Raw genomic sequence first — 24,948 nt, 5'->3', positions numbered from 1 at the left:
ATTAAGAATGATTAGTTTTCACCTAGTGCACTCCGTTGTCCTTTCTTTTGCGAACAAACCCTCACTTCCTTCGATTTGCTTTATAAATGTTTAATATGTGCTAAACTACCAACCAAATATTTAAAGTATAGAGCTTTGAAGGTATTTGAGATGAGCATGATCATTTCTTTTTTGATTCGAGGATGGATCTGTGTAGCCACTTTAAGCCACCTCTAGGAGTACTCTCTAATGGATTATTAAGGTTATTTTTTATATTTTACAAACTAGAATGGTCTAAATCCATATGTAAACCTTGAATAAAATTTACACTAAAGACAAGTGGGGATATTATGTAAAATGAGGAATTATAAAGTTGAGTTAAAAATTTATAACATTAAAGAAATTGGTGACGTTGTCGCGAAATAAAAATAAGTTCATAAACAAAATAAAAGTAAGAGAAACATATTTAGAATAAAAAAAGGCCTTGAAATTTAGTGATATTATTAATATGAATTATGTATGGATGAAACAAGAAACTTTGGATTTTTGACGTAAATATAAAACCCCATATAGACCAATTTTATAGTATCATCCATAATTATTAATCCGATTGTAAGATCTTGCTCAAATTTTATGTGGAATCTCTTGACATGTTGTTCTACCCAGGGTTAAACATTTATGGCAAACAGAGTTTGGGAAGATCTTGTGATACTATTAATAATTGAATTAAAATAGGGATGAATTGTAAAACTCCATCATGTTGGTAATGGAAACATTGTATGAAATGAGTAAAGTAAATATGTACACTGCATGGATGATATTAAACTTGAAAACTAGAAGTAAAAAGGTTATGTAAGATATTTAAAAATATACAGTATGGAAAATACCCGAAAAATAAAAAAGATTGAAAAGCAGACAAAAACCATATAAAAGAAGTAATTAAGGAAAGGATATAAATAGGTGTCATAATCAAGGAAACATTTACTCGGGAAGTCAAAAGGAAGTCAAAAGGTCTAAAGGAAGGGATGTATATGGAATTAATAAATTTGTTGCCTATATATATGGCTTTGGCTGGCCATTATAGAAAAAAATAAAGAGAGGGAGAAAAATTGAGAAGAGTCTAGAGAGAATTAACTTAGAAAAATCTTAGGAAAAACTATAAAATTAAAGAATAAATCTTAAGATTTTTATATTTCTCCATCTTTAAAAAAAAAAATAGAAGAAATGAAGTGAGGGAGAGGAGAAGAAGGAGAGGTCTAGACAACAAAAAAGAGTTTTGATTGGTGAGCATAGAAAGCTCAAATTCTTGCTAGGTAAGATGTGTAAAGTGTTCTTAAACAAATTCTTACAAAGTTTGATTTACTTTGATGGAATTGTTAAGTTATAAGATTAGAGTTCTTAGGTGTAATTTGAGAGAACTTAGCATTAGTTATTAATTATTATTGGGGATGAAGAAACGATGAGAGAAAGGAAGGAATTTTGTTAAAATGATGTGAAAATCATGGTGAATTTCTAGGGTATATGGCCAAACACAAAGGGAAAAGAATTGGGATTGTTGTCATGATATGTTTGAATATTGTGAAAATATGTAGAATTAATACTTTTAGTTGTGATAAAAAAAATCAATTTGAAGTGAAATGAGAATTTATGTATATGAGCTTGATGATTTGAGAATTTAATAAAAATTAAAACTAAATGAGATGTAAGGAAATTCTCATAATAAGTTAGTAATTAAGAAGTAAAATTAAAGATTTGTGTGCCTTACATTTAGGCACAAAGAAATCATTGATGAATAATGACATGATGAAATTTTATTGAACCAGAGGAGCACGCGGGAGTAGAACCTAAACCGGGAGAAGTTGGAGCATCGAATGACATGTAGGTGCCTTGTCACCTCACTCGAATATTTATAAATTTTAATTTATTTTTGTGTTAATTGTGGTTAATTTGTGATGATGTATAGTACTTGTTGAAAATATACGGTGAAATAAAAATGAGATTATATTATGATTTTAAATGGATTTATTGGCTATTGAAAGGAGTTAGACAGATTACTGGTAATCATATTGATTATCATATTTATTGGCTATTGGGTGGGGTTGGCTAGATTATTGATAATCATATGAATTATAACTTATGCTAATTCCAAATAAGAGAGGAGTTATTATGTTGGCTACTAGTGGTAAAGGCAATGACATGCTATCGATAATAGAGGTTTTTTATGGTTCTTTCTCTAGCTTTTAACTCTCTCTTACTCTGGGTTTGCTTTATTTTTTCGTCTTTTTTTATTCTTTTTATTTCTTTATTCTTATTTTCTCATCTCTTTTATTGGCTACCTCATACCACCTTCATTTCTAGCTCAAAAACCATTTTTTCTTTTCTTTTGTTTTGGTTTTTAGGTTTTTTTCTCTCTTTTCCCCCTCTTCTTCTCCTTTCTACTCTACTACCTCCTGACTCAAAATACCCTCACTTGTCTCAGCTTTAAATCTATTTTCCTTCTCTCTTTTTATCTTGGTATTTTCTCTCTCTAACACAACTTCTCTTGTTTCTACATTTTCCACTATTTATAAGTAAGGACAAAAATCATAGAACATTTCTTAGTGAAATAATCATGACCCTTGGTTTTACATTTTGGCCAAGCATGTTTGTGTTGGCCTATTTGCACCACTTTTGCTCCGACTTTAAAGTGTTGAAGTGTTTTTTTTTTTTATTATCTAATCATGTAGTACACATGCAAGAGATGAAAGTGGTAAATTATTTGGTGTTTTTAGAAGGTGTGGAAGGGAGATAAAGCGGTCAAACTCTGACCAAAACTATGAAAAAAAACAAAAAATTACAGGCTATCATGCATGAGGAAAAAGAGGATATTGTTCACCATGCACCAAAATGATGTTGTTTTAGTGGATTTTTTTTTGTTTTGATTAGTAAAATGTGTTATTTCACTTAAAGTTAAAACCATGTATTTTTAGCTAAAAAGAAATTATATTTGTTTTCAAAGATGTCCTTCATTTCTTTTACTTTTTTTGAGTTTGGTTATTGGTTCTTTCTTTTTGTTCAACTTTTTTTTTTTTTTTTTTTTATCAATGTTTCTTCTCAATTTTGTCCCTAATTGTATTTTAAAAAATCCCTTCATTTTGATGCCTTTTCAATTTAGTCTTTGGCTTTTCAATCTTTAATTTTTAGCCAATTTCAACCCCATTTTCTTTTAATTTCATCCGTGATTGCTTTTAAAATAGTCATTATATATTGACACTTTTTTTTCAATTCAATCATTAACTTTTCAACTTTTATTTTTTAACTAATTTCAACAATTTTCTCTCAATGTCATCTCAATTTTGCTCCTAGATGCATTGTTTTTTTTTTTCTTTTGATTTTTTTTATATTGATTAAAATATATTATTTTTGAATTTTTTTTCACTTTTTGTTTGAAATATTGTTTTCTCCTTTTTTATTGGGATATTTAAGGAAACATCAAAAATTGGGTTTTTAATATAAATACTTATTTTATCAATCAATGCATCTATTTTTGACACATATTAGATGATTTGTTAGAATTAGATAAAAGGAAATAAATTTAATGGAATAAATAATAGAATGGTAGAATTATATATATATATATATATATATATATATATATATATATATATGAACAACACAAGATCTTTTAAGTAATGAAAATGGATGGAAAGATTTAGTAGCATTTAAGGATCATACTTTATAGTAAAAATCTAGGGCATAACCTAGTTGCTTAATTAGGAATAGTGAAGTAGCTAGAATTGTTTTTTTTAATTTTTTTTCCTCTTGCAATTGAATTTTTGTATAGCCTAATTAAATATAATTAGGGCTTGAAATGATACAGAAAAATATCAAATTAAAAAATAGAGAACTGAGAAGTAAAAATATAGAGAAAATACATGACTCGCTCTAAATTCTTGACAATATTTATTCTAGATCAAAAGTTCATTTTGTTTATTTTTAGTTCCCTTAAACTTAAGAGAGAAGAGAGAAAGGTATCAATTTTCATGATTCTGATAGTCAAAATGGTCAAGTGTAATGTCAAATGGTTTCATTCAATGAGAGAAGATCAATGGTTATGGTTTTTTCCCTTTAAAAATGGTAGAATAGCAAATCAAATTCAATAATGATTTTTGAAATTTGATTGATTTTTATTTTTAAGTGATTTTGGGGTTGTTGAATTGTTTATATTGTTTTTTATAGTGCTTTTAAGATGCTTTTGGGTGACAATGGCTCGAGAAATGGAATTTTAGGGGGGGCTCCCATCCTTTCCCTGATTTTTTGGTCACAATAGTGATTGCCGGGTTTTGGAACCAGTAAGAGACTGATCACTTTCCACCTTAGACAACCTATAATGATCGTAACTAAAAAAAAAAAAAAAAAAATAGGAGAGGATGAAGTCCAACCTTAAGGTAAAAAAAATGAAAATCTCAAGTGCAACTATGCTTTTTAATTTAGATTAGATCTGTACGGCTAACCAAATTTTTTTTCTTTTTGGTTTTTTTAATTTAAATTTAGATTTAAAAAAAAAATAATTGATTTAAACTATTGCTAAAATAGTGATTTTTTTAATTTATTAAATTAATAAATAATATATTTTAGATATTATTTTATTAAATAATATTAAAATTTCCCTTTATTGTTGAATAAGAATATAATAGTTTTTTTTATATATAATATTAGTAAAGGTATTTTATAGCTCATTATTATTTTTTACATAATTTTATCCGGTTTTTTTTTAATAGTACATTTTTTTATTGTCATATAATTAAATAAAAGTTATTTCAACAAACCCAATATTAGCAAGTCTAATCAAGACAATGAATTGAGTAATAATTTGATAGATTAATTCAGATTAACCTGGATCAATTAAAAAATATCATCATCTTAATATTTAAAAAATATTACTTTGATATTTAAAACTTTTAATTGTTTATTGGAGAATTAATTTTGTAATTTATTGTGGTTTTGTTTTTATACATGGTTAGCTCAGTTTTATGACCCATATAGTAAGTTTGGTAAGTTGACTCGAGTTTTTTTTTTAATTGATATTTTTTATTTTTAATTTTATCATTTAACATTGTGTTGATTATGAATTAGATTTTAAGATTTGTTTTGATTTGCTTTTTATAAGATTATCTTGGTATTATGACTCGAGTCACGAGTTTTGCAAGTTAATCTAGGTAAACTCTTGTCTTTATTATTATTATTATTATTATGTTCTATTCTTGGATTGAATTTTTTTTCAATATCATCTTTCAACAATAAGTATATTAAAAATCAGGTTTCATAATTTGTTTTAATTTACTTTTTAATAGGTTATTACAGTCTTATGATTTTGCTCATGGGTTTGGATTGTTAACTCAGGTTATTTTTTCTATTTAATTTCTATGAGATTATCCTAGTCTTATGACTCAAGACACGAGTTTGACAGGTTAACACAGGTCAATTTTTTTAAAAATTAATTATTTTCAATTCTAATATTAACACCAAGTTGATTGAAACTTGAGTTTCATAATTTATTTTGACTCGTTTTATATAAAATTATCATGATTTCATGATTTGGATCATAAATTTAATAAGTTAAACTCTGATTAGACTAGATTAATTTAATATGTTGTTATTTTAATATATATATATATATTAAAAAATATGTTTTGAAGTTTTGTGATTCAAATTATATTTTTACTGGTTATTTAAATTATTTTTAAACCTATTAAAATTTGGATCATATTAAATTAACATCCGAGCAATTTAAACTTTTTGTCTAATTATTAATAATATCTAAATATTTTATTAATGTTAAAAAATCACTGAACAAGCTAATCTTTCCTATAAATACAAGCAACAGAGTCAAGTCAACCAGATAGCCAATGGCATCAGCAATGCCATCAACTACTACAACTACTACTCTCAGGCCACTGTTCATCAGCCAACAAAGACCCACCAGATTCTTCTTCGTAACATCCGGAATCAAATTTCCCGATAAAAAATGGATCGACAACAAAAACAAAAACAATTACTACCACCATAAGAATGTTAGTGCTTATCCTGGATTCCCCGTTCTCACTTCTTATAGCTCTTATTCTCTTCATTCTTTTCTTTCGCTTTGCTCTCCTTCTCTTCTTTCTCATCCTACTCTTTGCTTTCTGTTCCAATCTCGTTCTCCTCCTCTTCGATCTCCTTTCTCCTACATGACCACTACTAATCAATCCTCTCCTGACCCTCCTCCTCAATCACCCTCTACCAAAACGGTAACGTCTCTACTTTCTCTGTCTTTCTGTATATTTCGAGGCTGTTTCAATGGAAATTGGGTTAAGAAAATAATAAAGTAGCCTTTTTTATGAGTTAAATATGGGTTTTGATTGTTACTAGTTTTTAGTTAAGGGTCTGTCTATCTAAATTGAGCAAGTTCATTGTAGATAGATATTACATGTTTTCGAGTAATTGGTTGAAAAAGAAAAAGAAAACGAAAAGTATTAGTTATTTATGAGTCGAACAGAATAAAAGTGCACCTTTTTTTGTTAATTGAATAATGGATTTTGATTGCTAAGCATGTGTGAATTAAGGATTTCTCTAAATTGCCTGATTCAATGTGGAAATTGAAGGTTTTTGAGTAGTGGATTTTCTGGATATGTAGGTGAGGGTAGTGGTTAAGGGGAGGGTACAGGGGGTCTTTTATAGGAACTGGACAGTGGAAAATGCTACGCAATTGGGGTTAAAAGGTTGGGTGAGGAACAGAAGGGATGGTTCTGTGGAGGCTTTATTCTCTGGGGATTCTGATAAAGTACAGGAAATGGAGCAGAGGTGCCGCCGTGGCCCACATGATGCTATGGTCACTGGCTTCCTGGTTTTCCCTTCCTCTGATGATCCTGGAATTGGTTTCCAGCGCAAAGCAACTGTTTGATGAGTACTTGCGGAGATAATCAATGGAGGATTTCTGCTTCAGTATGTATAGTTCCTGCTCAATATGAATTACAATTTTATATCTTTTTAGAGATATACACGGTGCAGTTCTGAATTATCAATTGCCTTGCTGCATAACACAGTGACTTATCAAGTTTAAGACATTAGTCTTTTAATATGTTATTTCCATTTGATGCTCTTCTTCTTCTTTAATATGCGTTTCATTAACCTTCTGAGCTGGGGGAAATCAACGTGCTTGCCATAGCACAGTACTTTAAACCAGAACTAGTGGTTAATCTTAACAAAATCAGTTGACAATGGAAATCATGTTATTTCTAGTGGATCGTTGTTTGCAGTTGGGCCTTTCCTTGGCTGCCTGGAACCATACCGGTTGATTTTGTAAGGCTTTTATTGGTCTGTAGATTTTATGTCTCAGAGAGGTTCCAACTACAACATGGTTGATATTGGATCCCAAAGTATGTACTAGAATCCAACGTTAGGTACAAAAGATACTATTATATCAAAATGATACCCAGCCTCTTCTATATTTTCTATGTTTTAATGTATGTCTACATTTTCTTCCTGGTAAAATTATTATTAAACAGAAACTCCTTACAAACTTGGGTTAATCAGAGTTTAACTAAGAAGATCGTCTTTGTCTTCGCTTTGTTATACTGGAGCGTTTTACACTGTTCAATACATGAACTGGAATCATTAACTAGGATATCTAGATGATCATACATTCTGTGCTAAAGATTTCCATCTTTGTGATCTTTCCTTACAAACTCTTTTCTGATTTTCAAGGTGCTTATCATCTTTTTTTTCTTATTGGATAATAAGAATCCCGCTATCTTTTGCCTGCTGACTAAGGATAAACTTTGGTGCTTAGCAAGCCAATAAGTAGACTGTGACATATGGTTGCCAGGAGATGCTATAATAGTAGCACTAAATTTGTTTTGGAGTACAGAGGATAGGTGTGGAATGTATTTGTTTCTGTTTGCTTGTTTTCTGGCCATCGCATTCGTTCTCCCATTATCATGTTGTGGCAAGATATATTGTGGATATGATTCTTCAATATATTAGCAAACAATCAAATTATACATCTTATTTTAATTTTAATAAACTCTGCTAAACATACCCAAGTATATGTTTTGGTTGTCCTGAGAGTGTTCCGTTCTTCACACTGAGAGCATTTGGTTGAAAAAATAAAGTCCTGGAGCTTTGAAGGGAAAAACTGGCATTAGATATTTTTCAACTTTTGAATCAATTGCATGTTGAACTATTCTGATGAGCACATTATTTTGGTTACTAATATTATAAATTCGTAGAACTTTACTTTCTTTTGTTTTGGAAATCCAAGAGTTCTATACCTTCATTTCCTCTCATATTCCCATTCCATTGGACTTCAATTAAAATCGTTGGGGTGATTCCAGTGATAACCATCTTTTATGTCCAAATGCATTGGTTTCATCTCAGAAAGCCAGGTTTCCAGGCCTTTGTTTTGTGTAACCTTTCATAATTGAACCTAACTTACTTTTTGGGATCCATTTTAGAGGGCGTTTGTCTACGCGGCTGCGGCTGCGTTTTATTTAAAACGCAGTCTGCAGCCGTTTGGTAATTAAAAAAATCAGTTTACTGTACATGGGGCCCACTCGATTTTTGCGTTTGAAACGCTGAAAAGGGAAAGCAACGAAAACCTGCTTTGTGTGCACTGTAGCGGATAAAAAGTAACGAACAGTGCAAAAGTACTGCACTGTTCACCAGTGAATTGCACTGTTCATTGTGAACAGTGCAATTTACTTGAACTGTTGGCAGGTTTTTTTTTTTTTTTTTTTTTTTTTTTTTTTTTTTTTTTTTTTTTTTTTAAGTTAAAGAGTGTTAATTTGTATTAATTTTAAAAAAAAAAAAACTAGTTTAAAGAATTAAATTCATTCGCTATGTGAACAATATTTTTTTCTCGAAAACCTAGTATAGAGTGAATTAAATTCACTCGCACAATAATATTAATTTTATATCTGATAATATTTTATCTAATTTTATTACACGCTCAAAAAATTATGAAAAATGTTGTTCTTATCGGATGAATTTGTACGTAATGGAATTATAAATAGTTTTAATGGAATAATAAAAAATATTTTATATAAAATATTATTTTTTTCATTATGTAATAGGAGTAATTAATTTTACAATATTTAAATTTAAAACCATCAATATTAATATATTTTTCAAAAAATTATTTTATAACCTCAATTTCAAAAGCATTCTTAGGGACCGTTTGGTAGTGCGGTCGAAACTGCGTTTCGTCAAATTTCAAATTTTTTTTTTTTTTCTAAAATTGAGTTCGGTTTATACTTTTTGGATCGTTTTGATGTGCTGATATCAAAAATGATTTTTAAAAAATAAAAAAACATCATTAGCATGTATTTCGGCACAAAAAGCTATTTGAAAAGCAACCGCTACCACACTACCAAACACGCTCTTAACCAAACACATTAAACTTCTCTTTCTTCAACCTCAACTTCAACCACAGTTTTAACCAAACACCTATTTTTTCAAACCAACCTCAACTAAAAGTACTTTTTATAAAACAACTTTTTTTAAACCACAACCACAACAGCTACCGCAATACCAAACACACCCTTAGTCTGTCATCATTGGTTTGAGCATGATCGTTTCAACACTGACAGTCCAGAAGTATGTTCATCACCTCATAAACTTGGACCATCTTGTGTAGGAAAGTACTTTCTTGGTTATTTACGCAAAGTGAAATAATGTTTAATTCTCAACTGACTTGAAGGGACATAGTTGCTATCTATGGCGTGTTTCGGGGACTGAAACTTATATGCACCGCCTGGCTGCATAGAAACATTCAAATGACTGCATAAATTAAAAGTGGGAAATTTTCTAGAAGCATTTTCCAATGTGTCGCACAAATAGTTCAGTGAGATCTCTAGCATCTTTGGTCAAATCTCTCTTGGCTTATTGCATGCAATCAAAATGTAAATGTTTGAATCATGCAAAGCTTTGATTGTAAAAAATGGCTAGCAAGAAAGGGGACTGGTTGATTTGAGGCTTGTTAGGAGCTGTTTAATTCATGCCACTGCTTCTGTTGGTCCTTTCATTTATTATGATTTGGGTGACAGTGTCCATCATCTGAGGTGTTCCCAGTGGATGTCTAGGAGGGGCATTTTGTAGGTCAATTTATCAATTGTAGTTAACCTAAGAGAACTAGTGAATTTGATCATTTGGTTGACCATGGTCGTGTTGGGCGGATGAATTTGCAATTTAGCTAGTGGGAGTGCTGACATGGGGAGCTTTCTTGGCTTAAAAAAGTTTTTTGCATTATTTTATTAATTGTTTAAGGTTTTTAGATTTTAAGGAGTTTAAAAGCTCAAGATGTAATTTGGTAAATCAAGCATAACTTTTAATATGATTGATGGATTAAATTGAAATTTTAATAGAAGATTCTAAAGGTCATGTTTTCTATTGAGTTAAAATTTCATGATGATTAAAGATCAGGAAAGGCCCAGAAGTTACTATGCATAATTGTGTTTTTATTTACTTTATTGTATTGGATTATATTTCTTATTTAGATTAAAACTTTTAATTTAATTAATATTTTACTATTTAATAGATATAGATTCTAGTAAATTAGGTAAGTTTTAATTATGAATTCTTTTCTTTCAAGGATTCTAGGTCTAGTACTAGTAAAAATAAGGTTGTCTAGTTTATTTTTATAAAAACATTCACACTATTTATACTTTTAATAAAATATCAGAGATTTTCTTTTTTCATCTACAATGTTTAGGGCTTTAGCTTCTATTCTCACTATATACCATGTCAATTTGTATCAGAGTAGGCTGGCCTATTTGATGAATGGAGATGATAGTAACCCATTTAAAGTGGAGATCTTTTTTAGTATTGTGTGGATTGAAAAGTAGAAGCTAGATCGTTGAGAATAAAGGTTTGATCACTAGGATCAAGCCATAGTAGATCCAAATCCAATTTGGCTAATGAGAGATGCAAATAAGAATCACAAAGAGGAAGGAATGTGTTTGGAGACATACCTTGAGGTTGACCTTACCTTATACCTTTTCATGAAATTCCACTTCATAATCACTTATGTGTGGCGAAGTTTGGTGAAACTAAAATTTCAAAGTTATCTAATCTTGTTGAAGATAACATGACCCAAAAGGGTGTTGACAAACAATTTTAGTTTTTTGATATTAAGTTGGATAAAACAATGAAAACTAAGATCTTTCAGGTATGGATGGAGATCTTGCAAACAAGGACATGTTAATTTCTAATAATTTTTTCTAAAGATATTATGAAAGATTATCTTGAAGTTTTTTTTTTTTTTTTTTTAAATTCAAACATTGAAGTATTAGAAGTTATAGATGATGATGGGGTCAAGTTTGAAGTAAAAGAATATGTGGACTTTATAAGAATGAAAATATAACATTAAATATGGATTATTCTTTAATATGCATACATCATAAATTAAAAATTTGAAGTTCAAAGGTAAAGACATGCTACTTAGTAAATATATTGGCTACAATGCTATATTCAAAGTATTCATTTGGAGTGGAAGCATTCATCTTTTAGAGTTAACTCGAGAACAAATTTTTGGAAGTAAGGGGATTGATTTGGGTAACTATTTCAATATTCTTGGCCTAATAATGTTTATTGCATTATTTCATTATTGGTTAAATTTTTTAGGTTTGAGATATTTAAAAAGAGTTCAAGATGTAGTTTGGTAAATTAAGCATATCTTTTAATATTTTGACAGAAGATTCTGAAGGTCTTGTTTCCTTTTGAGTTAAAAACTTTGAAAATGATTACAACATTGGCTTTTATACATTACAAAAGCAATCCAAACTCATTGGTTTCTGAAAAAACTTCAGAAACGTTCACAACATTGGTTTTTGTACATTGTGAGAGCAACCCAATCACATTAGTTTCCGAAAACTTTGAAAATGATAACAACATTGGCTTTCGTACATTGCAAAAGCAACTCAATCACAACATTGACTTTTGTACATTGTGAAAGCAACTTAACCACATTAGTTTCATACCACCATTTACAATTCATTTGTATTCTTTTCATACATAACATTTATAATTACAATCAAAAACTTATATCGACGTCATAAGTTGTAAGTAAGACTTTACTTACCTATTTTTGTCGGTCGAGTGAGCTCCACTAACAAAAGATCATGTCCCCAATGTTCCTCTTGACCCATACAAATATTTTTTTGTTAGTACATTCTTTACCAATTCACATACTCATTCTTTTGTACAAGAAACACTTATTTTATAAACTTTATGCTTGGACTCGTTGTGTTTAACAATTCATAACAATACATCAAAACATTGTTTAGTGTTTCCCTCCTCACTAGGGTTGTAGAACTCAGTTTCAAATGGGGTTTATTTCTTTAGTAGGCTAAGACATAAATATACAACTTCAGTGAGGATGCTTAAACTCAGTTCTATCGTGTAAACACTTAAAACTCAGTTCTGTTGTTTAAACACTTAAATTCATCGAAATACAATGGCACGTGAATCTGTCATGTAAAATACAACTTGTCATTTCTCTAGTGTTTTATCCATATTTGGAGCTTTATAGCTCCAAATGGGATAAGGTTTATTTTGCTACAAAAGCTAACATCATTAACCATATTCTTCATGAAGACACATACCCCAAATTTTTTTATTTACTAACCTCAAATTTCAATTGAAGGTTTGACGTAAATTATGTCCAGTAATTTCCAACCTAACCTACCTTCAGGTTTTTATCTATATTTAGGGTTTTATAACTCTGATTTGGGCAAATGCAGTCCTATTAGAAAGTTAACACTCTTAACTACAACTTTCATGAAGGATAATATCTCAAATTTTGTCTTTAACTAGTTCAATTTTGTTTATAGGTCTAACACACAACCAATCATTTTTCATGCATTTTATTTCACTCTTTTATCACCATTGTATAAAAAACGTGTCATTTCCACATAAATAATCATTCATGAGATTTTAAACACTCATTATTGGAACACTATTAAGTCATTGGGTCATATCTGGAGCTATAGATCTTGGATTTCAGTTTGGTTTATATGGTTAGAAAGCTAAGAAATAGGCATACAATGTTCATGAATAGTGAAAGACCTAAATCTTCCATTTTCAAGTTCAAAGTTTGGCCACAAAAGAGAGGTCAAAAATTTGTCTTGCAATCCAGCCTAAAACACTGCTATATAATTTTACCCATAGATGGAGTTCTAGAAGGCCAAATAACGTAAACTTTGGTGAGTGGAAGGATAAGACAATTTCCAACAACTTTCATGAAGACGACCTGCTCCAATCCTTACGTTAGCAATGACATTTCATCCAGACAAGAGCTTGAGGGCTGTCCATCACGTCCACCAGAAGCACTACTCAGTATTTTAGCCATATCTCGTTCTCTAGTTATCTAAATGATATGAAATTTTATGGGTGGAAAGAGGAGATGATTTTCAACAACTTTTAAGAAGAACACTTTGCCAAATTCGGATTGAATCAATGTCATTTCATCCAGCCAAAATGCTTGAGAGCTGCTGTCCACCAAGTCCACTAAATCAATAGTTGGCCACTACATCAATAAAAGAAAATGTGTTGAGGTTGTCGAGGTTGCGGAGGCTGAGTTAGCGACTAAGAGGAATGATATGAAAGTTATAAGGATAAAGCTTGACAAAGAATGCGAGAAGGTGAAGTATTTGGATGAGAAGCTAATAGCAATGGAAAAACACAACGATCAAATCGACGCCAACAATACTGCTTTAAACAAAACCAATATATTGCTTATAGAAGAGATGAGCAATATGGATGAGCAAATGGATGAAGCTGCTGCACATGCTCAGATTGTTAGAATTAATGCTCAAAATCTAAGAGGGGACATCATTTGTTATCGCTGAAGTTTAGCTGAAACCGATGCCTTTTTAGGAAAAATTAAGAACTATGACTTTGCCTTTTACTTTTGGCTAGAGAGGTGGTAGAAGAAATAGATTAATGTATTTTGTATCTCAAAAAATGTAATGAACTTATCAAACATTAATGAGAAGGGTATTGACTCATCTTTTGTGCAAAATCTGCCTCTTGGTGAATATGATTCAAGCTTACTAAAGCAAACAACTCAAAAGGTATTACTCCTAACAAGCAATGTGACAAGAGAACCTATGCTTATGAGGTGGTGGCCATCAATCGTTCATGGGAAGGCTGCATCCATACCTAATATACAAAGCATTCTTATCACAATCATGCATTATATCATGTATTTTCTTATACATCTGTGCATGCATTTGCAAGCTGAGAAACATAGGTCCCCCTTCTAGAATCCACAACACTCGACAAAGAAAGAGGATGGAAAACAAAGAAAGTTCATACCAAAAAGAGCTTGAAGGAGTTCAGAATGATGTTGCACACCTAACCAGTTTGCTCGAGCAAATGTTAAGAACAAGAGATAGAGAGGGAACATTTACTTAACCTGGTGAAGCACCACCAACAGCTCAAATCCTTGTTGCACCTCAGAATATAGGGGCAAATACATTGAATAAGAAACATTATGATCCCGCTCGGCCCATCCAAATTCCTATTGCGATGGATTTAATAACTGAAGATCCATATGACGTCAGATTCTTTGATCATTTGGGGTATGATAAGTGTACTACGCTAGAAGGGAGGTTAGGGGCAATTGAAGGAAATGATTTATTTGACCCATTTAGGGTAGGTGAAGTGTGTTTGATGCCTAACATCATAATACCGAAGAAATTCAGGGTGCCTAAAGTTTGTTAAGTATACTGGGATGGAATTCCCAATACTCTCCATATTCAGTCATTACTCATGATAAGACGACAGAAGTTATCCACGATGCTAAGATGTTAATTTACTTCTTTCAAGATAGCCTAACAAGGTTTGCCCTCAGCTGGTATATGAGGTTAGACAACACTAGGATCAAGAAGTGGGCAAACCTGACAGATGCTTTTTTAAAGCAATACAAGTTCAATCTTGAGATTCGCGCCCATAGACTAGTTCTTATTATCATGGAGAAAAGAAACTCAAAAGTCTGTGAGGGCTTACCCTCAAAAGGTGGCGAAGACCAAGCCATCCATGTACAAACCTCCACTAATAGAAACAAAAAATGGTGACCCTATTCGCCAATACTTTTTTTTTTAAGGCTCTATATTATGAGCACTTGATGGGTAGCTCAGTCTAACATTTTTATGATGTTGTATGGATTGCCGAGAGGATTGAACAAGGAATCCAAAGTGGGAGAATTGCGAAACCTGTAGAGAAAGGGGGTTTTGTTGGGAAAAAAAGGAAACTGGGTTGATAAAAACTAGAAGGTATGATTACATAAAGGGAAAAGCAAGAATTACCAAAACTACTAAACACCTACCTCCTAATCACCAGTATCAAACTTTTTCCAAAACCTCCATCCTAAACCAACCAAATCAGACAAAATCCCAGCAAATAACCAAAGTAATTACCAAAGGAAAGACACAACAAAAAGAACAATTACTACCTTTACTAATAACCCTAAAAGAGTTGTATGCTAAGTTGCTAAGTATTGGGTAAATAGCTCTCTTACTAGTACCACCTATGCAACCACCTTTCCCTACTTGGTACAACCCCGAGGTGACTTGTGAATACCATGCTGGTAATGCGGGTCACAGCATTGAGACTTGCTTTACTTTTAAGAAAGTGTTACAGCTGATCAAAGTTGGATGGGGTCACTTTCAAGGATTCATCTAAATGTGAATTTCAAATCCTTTACCCCAAAACATGTTGTTGGTAGTAGTGGAAGTGAATACCATAGAGGTTGGTAGAAAAAGAAAAGGTGTGTTAAAAAAGTGACCATGACAAGGTATACGATATTGTTGTTACAATCTAGACACTTGGAGGAAATCGACTAAAATGCTACACGGGGAAAGTGACTTTTTTTCCTATTTCATAAAAAAAAAGGCAATCATATTGATGAATGTATTGAGTTTCATCAAAAGGTTGGAAGAATGCTGACTCTAGGGAGAGCTAAGGATTGAGGCCATAAAGGACAATAGAGAGATAAAGATGATAGAGAATCTGGAGAAGTGTAGGGTCCAATCAACAAATAATGCGCTCTCGATGTTGATATTGACTAAGCTCTCATGAGCAAACAAAGTATACTATAAAAAAATGCCTGGCAATTATGGTTATACCTTAAATATCGAAGCTCCATTGCCTTTATTCTGAACTGAGATAAGTGGACCAACCCGGAGTGTTCGTTGTTTCACACCTGAACAATTAGAGAAGCAAAGAAAGGCTAAGGGTAAAGAGGTTGTTGACCTTAATAAAGAGCTTGAGGTGAATAAACTTGTGACTAAGGAATAGACAAATGAGTTCCTAAAATTGATGAAACATAGCGAGTACTGTATAGTGGATCAGCTGAAGAAGACTCCTGCCAAGATTACGATCATGTCATTAATACTCAACTCTAAGCCGCATCGCAATGCTTTGTAAAAAGTACTAAATGAGGTTTACGTACCTTAAGATATTGAACAAAAGGCTATGAAGCATCTAGTAGGGAGGATCCATGCTGCCAATTACTTGTATTTCACGGAAGATAAACTTGACGCTAAAGGAACTAGACATAACAAGCCTCTGTAGGTCACGGTCCGATGCAAATATTATCTCATTGACAAAGTTCTTATTGATAACAGCTCAACCCTTAATATGTTACCAAGACATATGCTGGATGAAATGTCAGTAGATCCCTCACACATGCAACCAAGTGTTATGACAGCTAGAGCTTACAATGGCTCATCACGACAGGTGATAGGGACAATTGAGGTCGAACTAGTCGTGGGTCCATAAGTCTTTCTGGTAACCTTTCAAATGATGGATATCCACCATTCCTATAGTATGTTGTTTGGAAGGCCATTGATACATTGTGGTGAGGAAACCAGAGATCTCAGAGGCCACCAAAATGGCTGCTAAAAGCTTTTTGAAGCACAAGATTCCTTTCTAATATGACATCGAAAAAGGAAAACCTGAGTGGATTAATATAATAAAGCTAAAAGCTGTAGAACAGAGGTTTAGGCTTGGATATAAGCCTAAGAAAGAGGATTACAGGCGAGTTGCTGGTGTAAGAAGAGAGAAGAAAATGGCTAGGATTGAAGGAAGGAAGCCTGAAAAGGAAAACTTAGTCATCCCTCTAATCAGGGTTTCGTTCCCAAAGGCTGTATATGTGATGCAACCTGATAAGGGAGATGAAAACTTTGGAGGAAGATAAACACTTTGGAGGAAGATAAAGTCAAAGGCATTGCTAGGAAGACTGAATCTAGAAGAAAGGATGAAAAGTTACTGCAATTAACCATCTACACTCTAGAAAAAGTTATCGCCAGGACTTTTGTTCGAAAGCTAGTTGAATGAGAGAAGTTCTAGAATTGTGAGACCCAAGAAGCTCCGTTGGTGTTCAAAATGTAATCAACAATGCTTGTTAGATTATGATATTGTTGGTATTGTTTGCCTTTTTATGTTTTTTTTTTTTCAATTATTGACAATTGAGGCTAGGGATGACAATTGGATTTTATCTTTGTTTTTTGGGCAACCTTTTCCTTTTAACGAGATCATGCATTTTCAAAGTTCATCTTGATTTCTTACTATGCAATTTACACATCACTGAACCCTGAAAGTGGATCTTCTACAACAACACCTACACTTTACACTGAGAATGAATGGCCAGACTTTAAAGAATATATAGTAGATGTAGAAGAGGAAGAATGGGATGAAAATAACATTAGAGAATTAAAAAAATTAATAGAACAACATGAATAAGCTTGTAAACTCGCTAAAGAGGAACTTGACACCATAGATGTGGGCAATGAAGAAATCAAGAGAGAGCTAAAGATAGGGACTCTGATCACCCTTAAAGAAAGAGAAGAGTTGATTGCACTACTCCGAGATCACATAGATGTTTTTGCCTGGTCCTACGAGGATATGCCTAGTTTGGATACAAATATTGTAGTACATAGGGTACCGCTGGTAGAAGGATGCAAGTCGATTAAGCAAAAGTTGAGAAGAACTCATCCGAAGGTCTTAATCAAAGTAAAGGCAAAATAAAATAAAATAGTGGAATGCTGGTATTTTAGAAGTAGTCAAGTATCCACACTAGGTGTCCAACATAGTGGTTGTACCAAAAAAGAAAGATAAAATCAGAGTTTGTGTGGACTTGAGGGACTTAAATTGGGTTAGCTCTAAAGATAATTTTCCTTTACCACACATAGATATGTTAGTTGACAATGTGAGACGTAGCTCCACATGTTCCTTTATGGATGGATTTTCGGGCTATAATCAAATAAAAATGGAGCAAGAGGATAAGCAGAAGACAACCTTTGTAACACCAAGGGGAACCTTTTGCTACAAGGTCATGCCATTTGGGTTAAAAAATATCGGGGCCACCTACCAAAGGGCCATGGTGACTCTATTTCATGACATGATGCACAAATAGATTGAAGTGTATGTGGATGACATGATTGCTAAATCCAGAGAGGAAGAGAATCATGTCCAAATATTGAAGAAATTTTTTGAAAGACTAAGGAAATATAAGTTGAGGCTTAACCCTGCAAATTGTTCATTCAGGGTGAAATCTGGGAAGTTGGGACTTGTGGTGAGTGACAAAGGGATATAAAATAATTTAGAACCATGTAATTCATCCAACATATCATCTAATCCAGTAATGAGATGTGGATACTTTACAATGATGTTATTGATAGCTCGACAATCCACACACATTTGCAAAGTTTTGTCCTTTTTTGGAATAAGAAGCACGAGAACTGCAGAAAGACTCATGCTCTCTCGAATGTATCCTTTCGACATTAACTCCCACACTTGCCTTTGAAGCTCTTTAGTCTCTTAAGGATTGCTCCTATATGCCGACCTATTTGTACAAGATGCTCCTGGAAAAAAAAGTTAATTTGATGCTCAATACCTTTAATTGGCGGCAAACCACTAGGTATGTCATCCAGAAAAACATCCTCAAATTCCTACAAAAGAAATTTAACAACACTAGGAACACAAGAATCTAAATCATCTGAGTTAAAGAATGCCTCTTTCTACACTAGTAAAATCATAGGCAAGACATAAAGATATGCGTGTTTAAGATCATTATATTTTGCAAAACAATTAAGGTGTTTCCCCACTTTTTCTACACACTCTTCTTTTCTCTCCACTCATTTTCTCTCCACTCTTGACCTTCTTTTCATTTTTTATGTTCTTGGCCATGACCCTCCCCTAATGTTCTAAGGGTCGAAACTTTGTTCCCTTTTGCTTTCAACTCATGGCTCACTTTCATTTCTCTCTTCCTCACATCCTCACCATGTTGTTCAGCTTGTTTTTCCATTTTGGCCGAAACATGTTGCTCTTTCTCATAGTCTTTCTTCAATTGAATTTGATCTTCATACACTTGCTTTGGTGAGAGTAAGGAAAATGTATAAATCCTTCCATCCTTCTCTAATGAATACCTGTTCTTAAACCCATCGTGCTTGGCTTTTCTATCAAATTGCCAAGGCCTTCTTAATAACAGATGAGTAGCATGTATAGACACTATATCACATAACACTTCATCCTTATATTTGCCCACTGAAAAAGAAATCATCACCTGTCTATTCACCCTAACAACACCACATTCATTCAACCATTGAAGTTGATAAGGCCTCTTATGCTTTATGGTATTCAATTCCAACTTTCTAACCAAAGTAACACTAGCAACAATACAACTACTACTATCAATGATCATACTACATACCTTATCGTTGAATAGGCATCTAGCATGGAAGATGTTCTCCCTTTGTTGCTCCACATCATCTTCCTAAGTCTGAACACTAAGTGACCTTCTAATCACCAAAACTTTATCACCAACAACATACTCTAAATCACTAGCATCCTTAAGTGGGGGCATGTCATCACAATCAGAGTCCTCACTAGTGGACACAATCTCTCCATCATCCCTTAGAATCATAACTCGATGATTTGCACATTCTGATGCATAGTGTCCCAATCCATGACACTTGAAACAATTTATATCATGATTATGCTTCGGTTGAACTTCTCCTTTAAGTTTTTGTTCATTGGCCGAAACCTACTTCTTCATGGAGGTAGGTTAGGCAATTTTGGAAGTCACCAAAGGCTTCGATACTGCACCACCCTCTCTCCTATAAATCATTTTCCAACTTGAAGAAGACCTCGTATAAGCTCTAGATCGTGTATTACCCTTCCTTTTCAATTATCCTTCAACCTTAATTGCTAAGTGTACTAACTCCTCCAAATCAACATATGATTGCAACTCCACAACATTAGTTATGTCTCTATTCAAGCCATTCAAAAACCTAGACATAGTAACTTCCTCATCTTTATTAACATTAGCTCTAATCATAGCCACCTCTAATTCTTTCTGATACTCCTCCACACTCTTATTACCCTATGTAATCATTTGTAAATGATTAAACAACTCCCGATAATAATGTTTAGGAACATACCTCTTCTTTATTATTGTCTTCAACTCCTCCCATGTGCTAACTGGTCTTTCTCTATTCCTTCTTCTTTCTACTACCAATCTCTCTCACCAAACCATGGCATAATCAGTAAACTCCACTACAACTAACTTAACCTTCTTTTCTTCAGAGTACCTATGGATGTCAAAAATCATCTTCTTCTTTTTTTCCCAATCTAAAAAAGCTTCCGGATCAGTTTTTCCCTTAAAGGCTGGGATTTTTAACTTAATACTACCCAAATTTTGGTCTATATCTCCCGAATCATCAAAATCCCCTTTATGCTCAAAATCCCTATGTGGCCAAATATGTCCCCTCCATGATCAATTCTCATACCTCTATCCCCTGCGTGTACGAAACCCACCACCATGGTTAAGATCATCCTCGGCTTCATCTGCAGAGTTTCTAGCAACACTTTCCTCCTTCCTAACTTCTTTACCCCTTTTACTACGCCCTCCATCAAACATAGTCTTTAATTTTTCAATCCTAGTCATCAGCTCACCAAACATAAATTCCATATGTTGTTGTATTCTCGAAATCCCATCTTCTAGGATTTCACCCTTCTTTCATGGCACACTATTAGAAGACATTTTTTTTTTTTAAACATGCACGAAATCATTAGCAATAAAAATAACACCTCACACACTCGTGTTTCACACAAATTTATAGGCTTTTCACTCGAATATGCTCTCTATGCCTTTTTCCACACTTAAATTTCCTTTCTTTAGTTCTTGAAATCACTTAGCAACAATTCAGAAAAAGCAACCAACTATGTAGTGACTTTATAAATTTGACATAGGCTCTAGAAGCAAGAAATTACGAAACTAACAAAACAAAACTCGATGAAAAATTCACGAATAGCAATGCAAAGTTGTATGTGTCATAACCCAATTCTGGGTTATTCCCCAAAAATAACTTCTTTTTCAAAATAAAAAAATAAAATAAAGGTTGGCAATGTGAAGAAAGCAGATCAAGGAGGACTACAAAAATAGAAAAAATCAAGCTGCAATTTTTGGAAAAAAATCAAGGCCTAATTGTACCCCATTATGCCCAAAAATTGAGAAAACAATGCAAATTCAAGGTCAAATTAAATGATTATTGAACGAATTTGCATAAAAATTAAGTCTAAGGACATAATTAAATTTTTAATAGACCAATTTGATTTAATCATGGGCCAAATTGAATTTTAATTATGTTTGAGAATTAATTTTGGTTCAATTAAAGGATTTAATTAAGTGCAAGGACTTAATTGTACTTTAAACGGGTCAAATTAATTTTATTTGGGGGCTTAATTAGTGAAAAATTAAGTCCGAGGACATAATTAAATTTTTAATAAGCCAATTTGATTTAATCATGAGCCAAATTAAATTTTTAAATATGTTTAAGAATTAATTTGGGTCCAATTGAAGGATTTAACTAAGTATAAAGACTTAATTATACTTTAAATGGGTCAAATTAATTTTATTTGAGGCTTAATTGGTGAAACATTAAGTTTGGGAGCCTAATTTGGGATTAATTGAGAATATTGGAATTTTAAGAGACCAAATTTAATTTTTGTCAAGTTAATTGGTTGAAATTAGGGGACCAAATTGGAAGCAATTGAAAGTTTGATGGCCAATTAGGAGTTAAATTGACAAATTCTAAGACCAAGGACCATATTGCAAACGACACGTAAATCTGAGGATCAAATAGTAATTTTCCAGGGGCTTAATTGCATTAAATCAAAATTTTAGGTCAATTAGGGGTTCCATTGAAAGCAATTGGTAGATGGAGGACTGAAATGAAATTTGGCCAAAAAACTGTTCATTATCTTCTTCATTTTTTCTGAAAAAAGCTAGTCAGGTTACCTACTTTGCAATTGCAATTAGTGTACCTATCAACCACCAAAGTTGACAAATCTTGCACTCAAATGATCCCCTGCAGTTTCTCTACAGCTTCAAGAAAACAATTTAGTATTTATGGCAGGGAGACGGCGCCGGCGCCGGCCTAAACATGCCAACTCAGGCAGCCGTTTCTGCAGTTTTGACAGTGCACCATGCCTACTTTGAGCCAACGGTTGGGATCATTTCCAAGTGAATCAAGGGCTGAATTTTTTTCCTAACTTAGACAAGATTGCCCTCTTTCACCGCCTATAATTAGAGATGGATTTGGTGGCTTGAGAGAGGAGAAAATCGGGTCCAAAGTAAGCCAAAAAACCAGCCTTCCTCCCTCTCCCCACTGCAGATTTTATTTTTCTGCTTCTTCTTTCTTCCTTCGCCACAGGAAACCGATGCCATCAACATCTCTTCCTCCAGCTCCGCCTCAACAAACAGAACCACCACGTGTTGCTAAGACCATTGGCCAGCCACCACTGCGTCTGTAATAAGCCACCGTGAGCATCTCTCTCCCCTCTGCAGATTTCTTCCTTTCCCAGCTACAGCCGCTCGAGCCACTCCAGCCAACTCAGGTAGCTAACTCCACCGCCGGCTTCAGGTCGTCCTCCCCCGCCAGCCAGCCATCATCGCCACGCCAGGTGGTCTGCCACCCTTCCCCTGGTTCTTTGTCTTCCCCATGAAAGTTCCACTGTTTTGAACAGTGGAATGTGAATTATAATTCATGTTCCACTGTTCATAAGTGAACAATTCACGTCCACTGTTCATGCAGTGGACTATACCCTTTTTTTTTCTCCCAAAAATTTTCAAAACAATCATTTAAAAAAAAAGTAATTTTCTCACATATTTTTCTACCAATATTGCATAATATCGGGTTGTATATTTACACTGTAAAATAAAAATCCGGTATTAAAATATCTGGTTTTGTCGGAAATATTTTTTTAAAAAAAAATTCAAAAAGAAAAAAAAATATTTATTGCATATGGCCAAATTCAAAAAAATTTCCAAGCATATTTTTCATCAAAAAAAAAATTGCATCTTTTTCATTTTGTTTTTTATTTTTTTTAAAATGGATATCGTAAATTTAACCCGATAAGGAAAAGACTCTCTCATGAAGAGAGATTTGACTTGAACCTTAGAAAAGACTACCCAACTTAGAAAAAAACAATCAAACAACAATGCAACTTACCTTAGGTAGGGTGCACTGGGAGTGATGCGTCTTTCCTTTGCACAACCAGTCCCTTACTCAGACTCTCGCAGACCATAGGTTCCTAGTGACCATAATACTAGGTGGCGAGTCCTAAACATTAATTGTAATTTTATGATTAAGTCAAAAAATCCTTCCCAACACACAACATCTCACACAGGAGGCACAACAGTAGCCTCCGCCGTCGCCCGATGACGTCGCTCGCACCCCGCGACAGTATGAATAATATGATGATTTGAAGACAAAATAAAAAAAATTAGAAAAGAGCTAAAAAATTAAAAATTATCAAGAACTAAGGATTTCATTCAAGAAAATTCCAAAAACTCAAGAAAATCAACTAAACTACCAAAATATTCAAGAAACACTAACAAGACTACTAAAAGATTCATGATCAAGATTTAGAGATCAAGCCTCCTTATATATATATATATACTAACAAGACTACTAAAAGATTCATGAATCAAGACTAACCAATTTCCCAATGATCAAGATTTAGATCAAGATTTAGAGATCAAGCCTCCTTTTATATATATATATTTCGACAAGAACAAAGAAAAATCAAGAACTTAGGTGTGTATGCTGATTTTGATCAAGAAAGCATCAAAATAACATTAACGTATGATTAAGTGTTTAACAAAGCAATAAAAAGTAAGATCCCTATTATATATATTTATATATAGGTGGCCGAATCTATCAAGAATCAAACAAGAAACAATAAAGACTCAAATTGAAGGATATAACCTGTGATTAGATCAGCTTTGATACCAACTGATGTGAACCCTAGTGGAATTTAATGGTATTCGCAACTCCAAGATCAACCTAACCCAAGTTTGTTGAGATTTGAATGAGCTTATCACAATGGAAGACTTGCTCCAAGGCAACAAGACTATAAACCAACTCAATCACAGTGCCTACACCTGGAGACGAGCAAAGGAAGTATAAATTCACAACAAAGAATGGTCAATTCTTTGAAAAGTTGAAAGTTCAATCAAGAACCAAGATTGAGCAACCAAAAGTCGGCTACAATTCTGAAAATATCATCAAAAGTCCGACCTAAAATTATTCGTAAAGAATATTTAAACTCCAAGCGAAAACTCTAATTTTCCTAATGGGTCCCACATAAACTTAATTTAAATCATAACAAACCCAAGCTAAAACTAGCCCAAACTAATTAAAATAAACAAAATAAACAAGTCTAAGCCCAAAAAAATTGTCTCCTCTCGAAATAAATAAAGTTTGATAGCCTAACTAATTAAATAAGATAAGTTCGTTGTTTCCATATTCTGTCTGGCAGCAGGAAGGCCCAACTTAAAACGGTTGGTTCTCTCTCATCTTAATGAATTAGAAGGGGTGGCATATATCGTTGGAAAGGTATGGAAGTCTAATTTCCAGCCCATCTAAAATCACATAAAAATTA

General features: G+C 33.0%; 1 protein-coding gene across 1 annotated transcript; it reads left to right on the top strand.

The window, feature by feature from the left end:
* Nucleotides 1-5,852: 5,852 nt before the first annotated feature.
* LOC118045950 (uncharacterized) lies at nucleotides 5,853-7,099 on the top strand. The gene is made up of 2 exons (XM_035054705.2): nucleotides 5,853-6,248; nucleotides 6,635-7,099. Exons 1-2 carry the CDS (start codon nucleotides 5,868-5,870, stop codon nucleotides 6,899-6,901), a joined length of 648 nt encoding a protein of 215 aa, XP_034910596.1. The 5' UTR covers nucleotides 5,853-5,867; the 3' UTR covers nucleotides 6,902-7,099.
* The last annotated feature ends 17,849 nt before the right edge of the window (nucleotides 7,100-24,948 follow it).

This window comes from Populus alba, chromosome 16 (assembly GCF_005239225.2).
Source record: "Populus alba chromosome 16, ASM523922v2, whole genome shotgun sequence".
In the NCBI taxonomy this organism is placed as follows: Eukaryota; Viridiplantae; Streptophyta; class Magnoliopsida; order Malpighiales; family Salicaceae; genus Populus; species Populus alba.
Note: the sequence above shows the minus strand (reverse complement) of the source record. Positions and strands in the feature narration are given on the sequence as shown.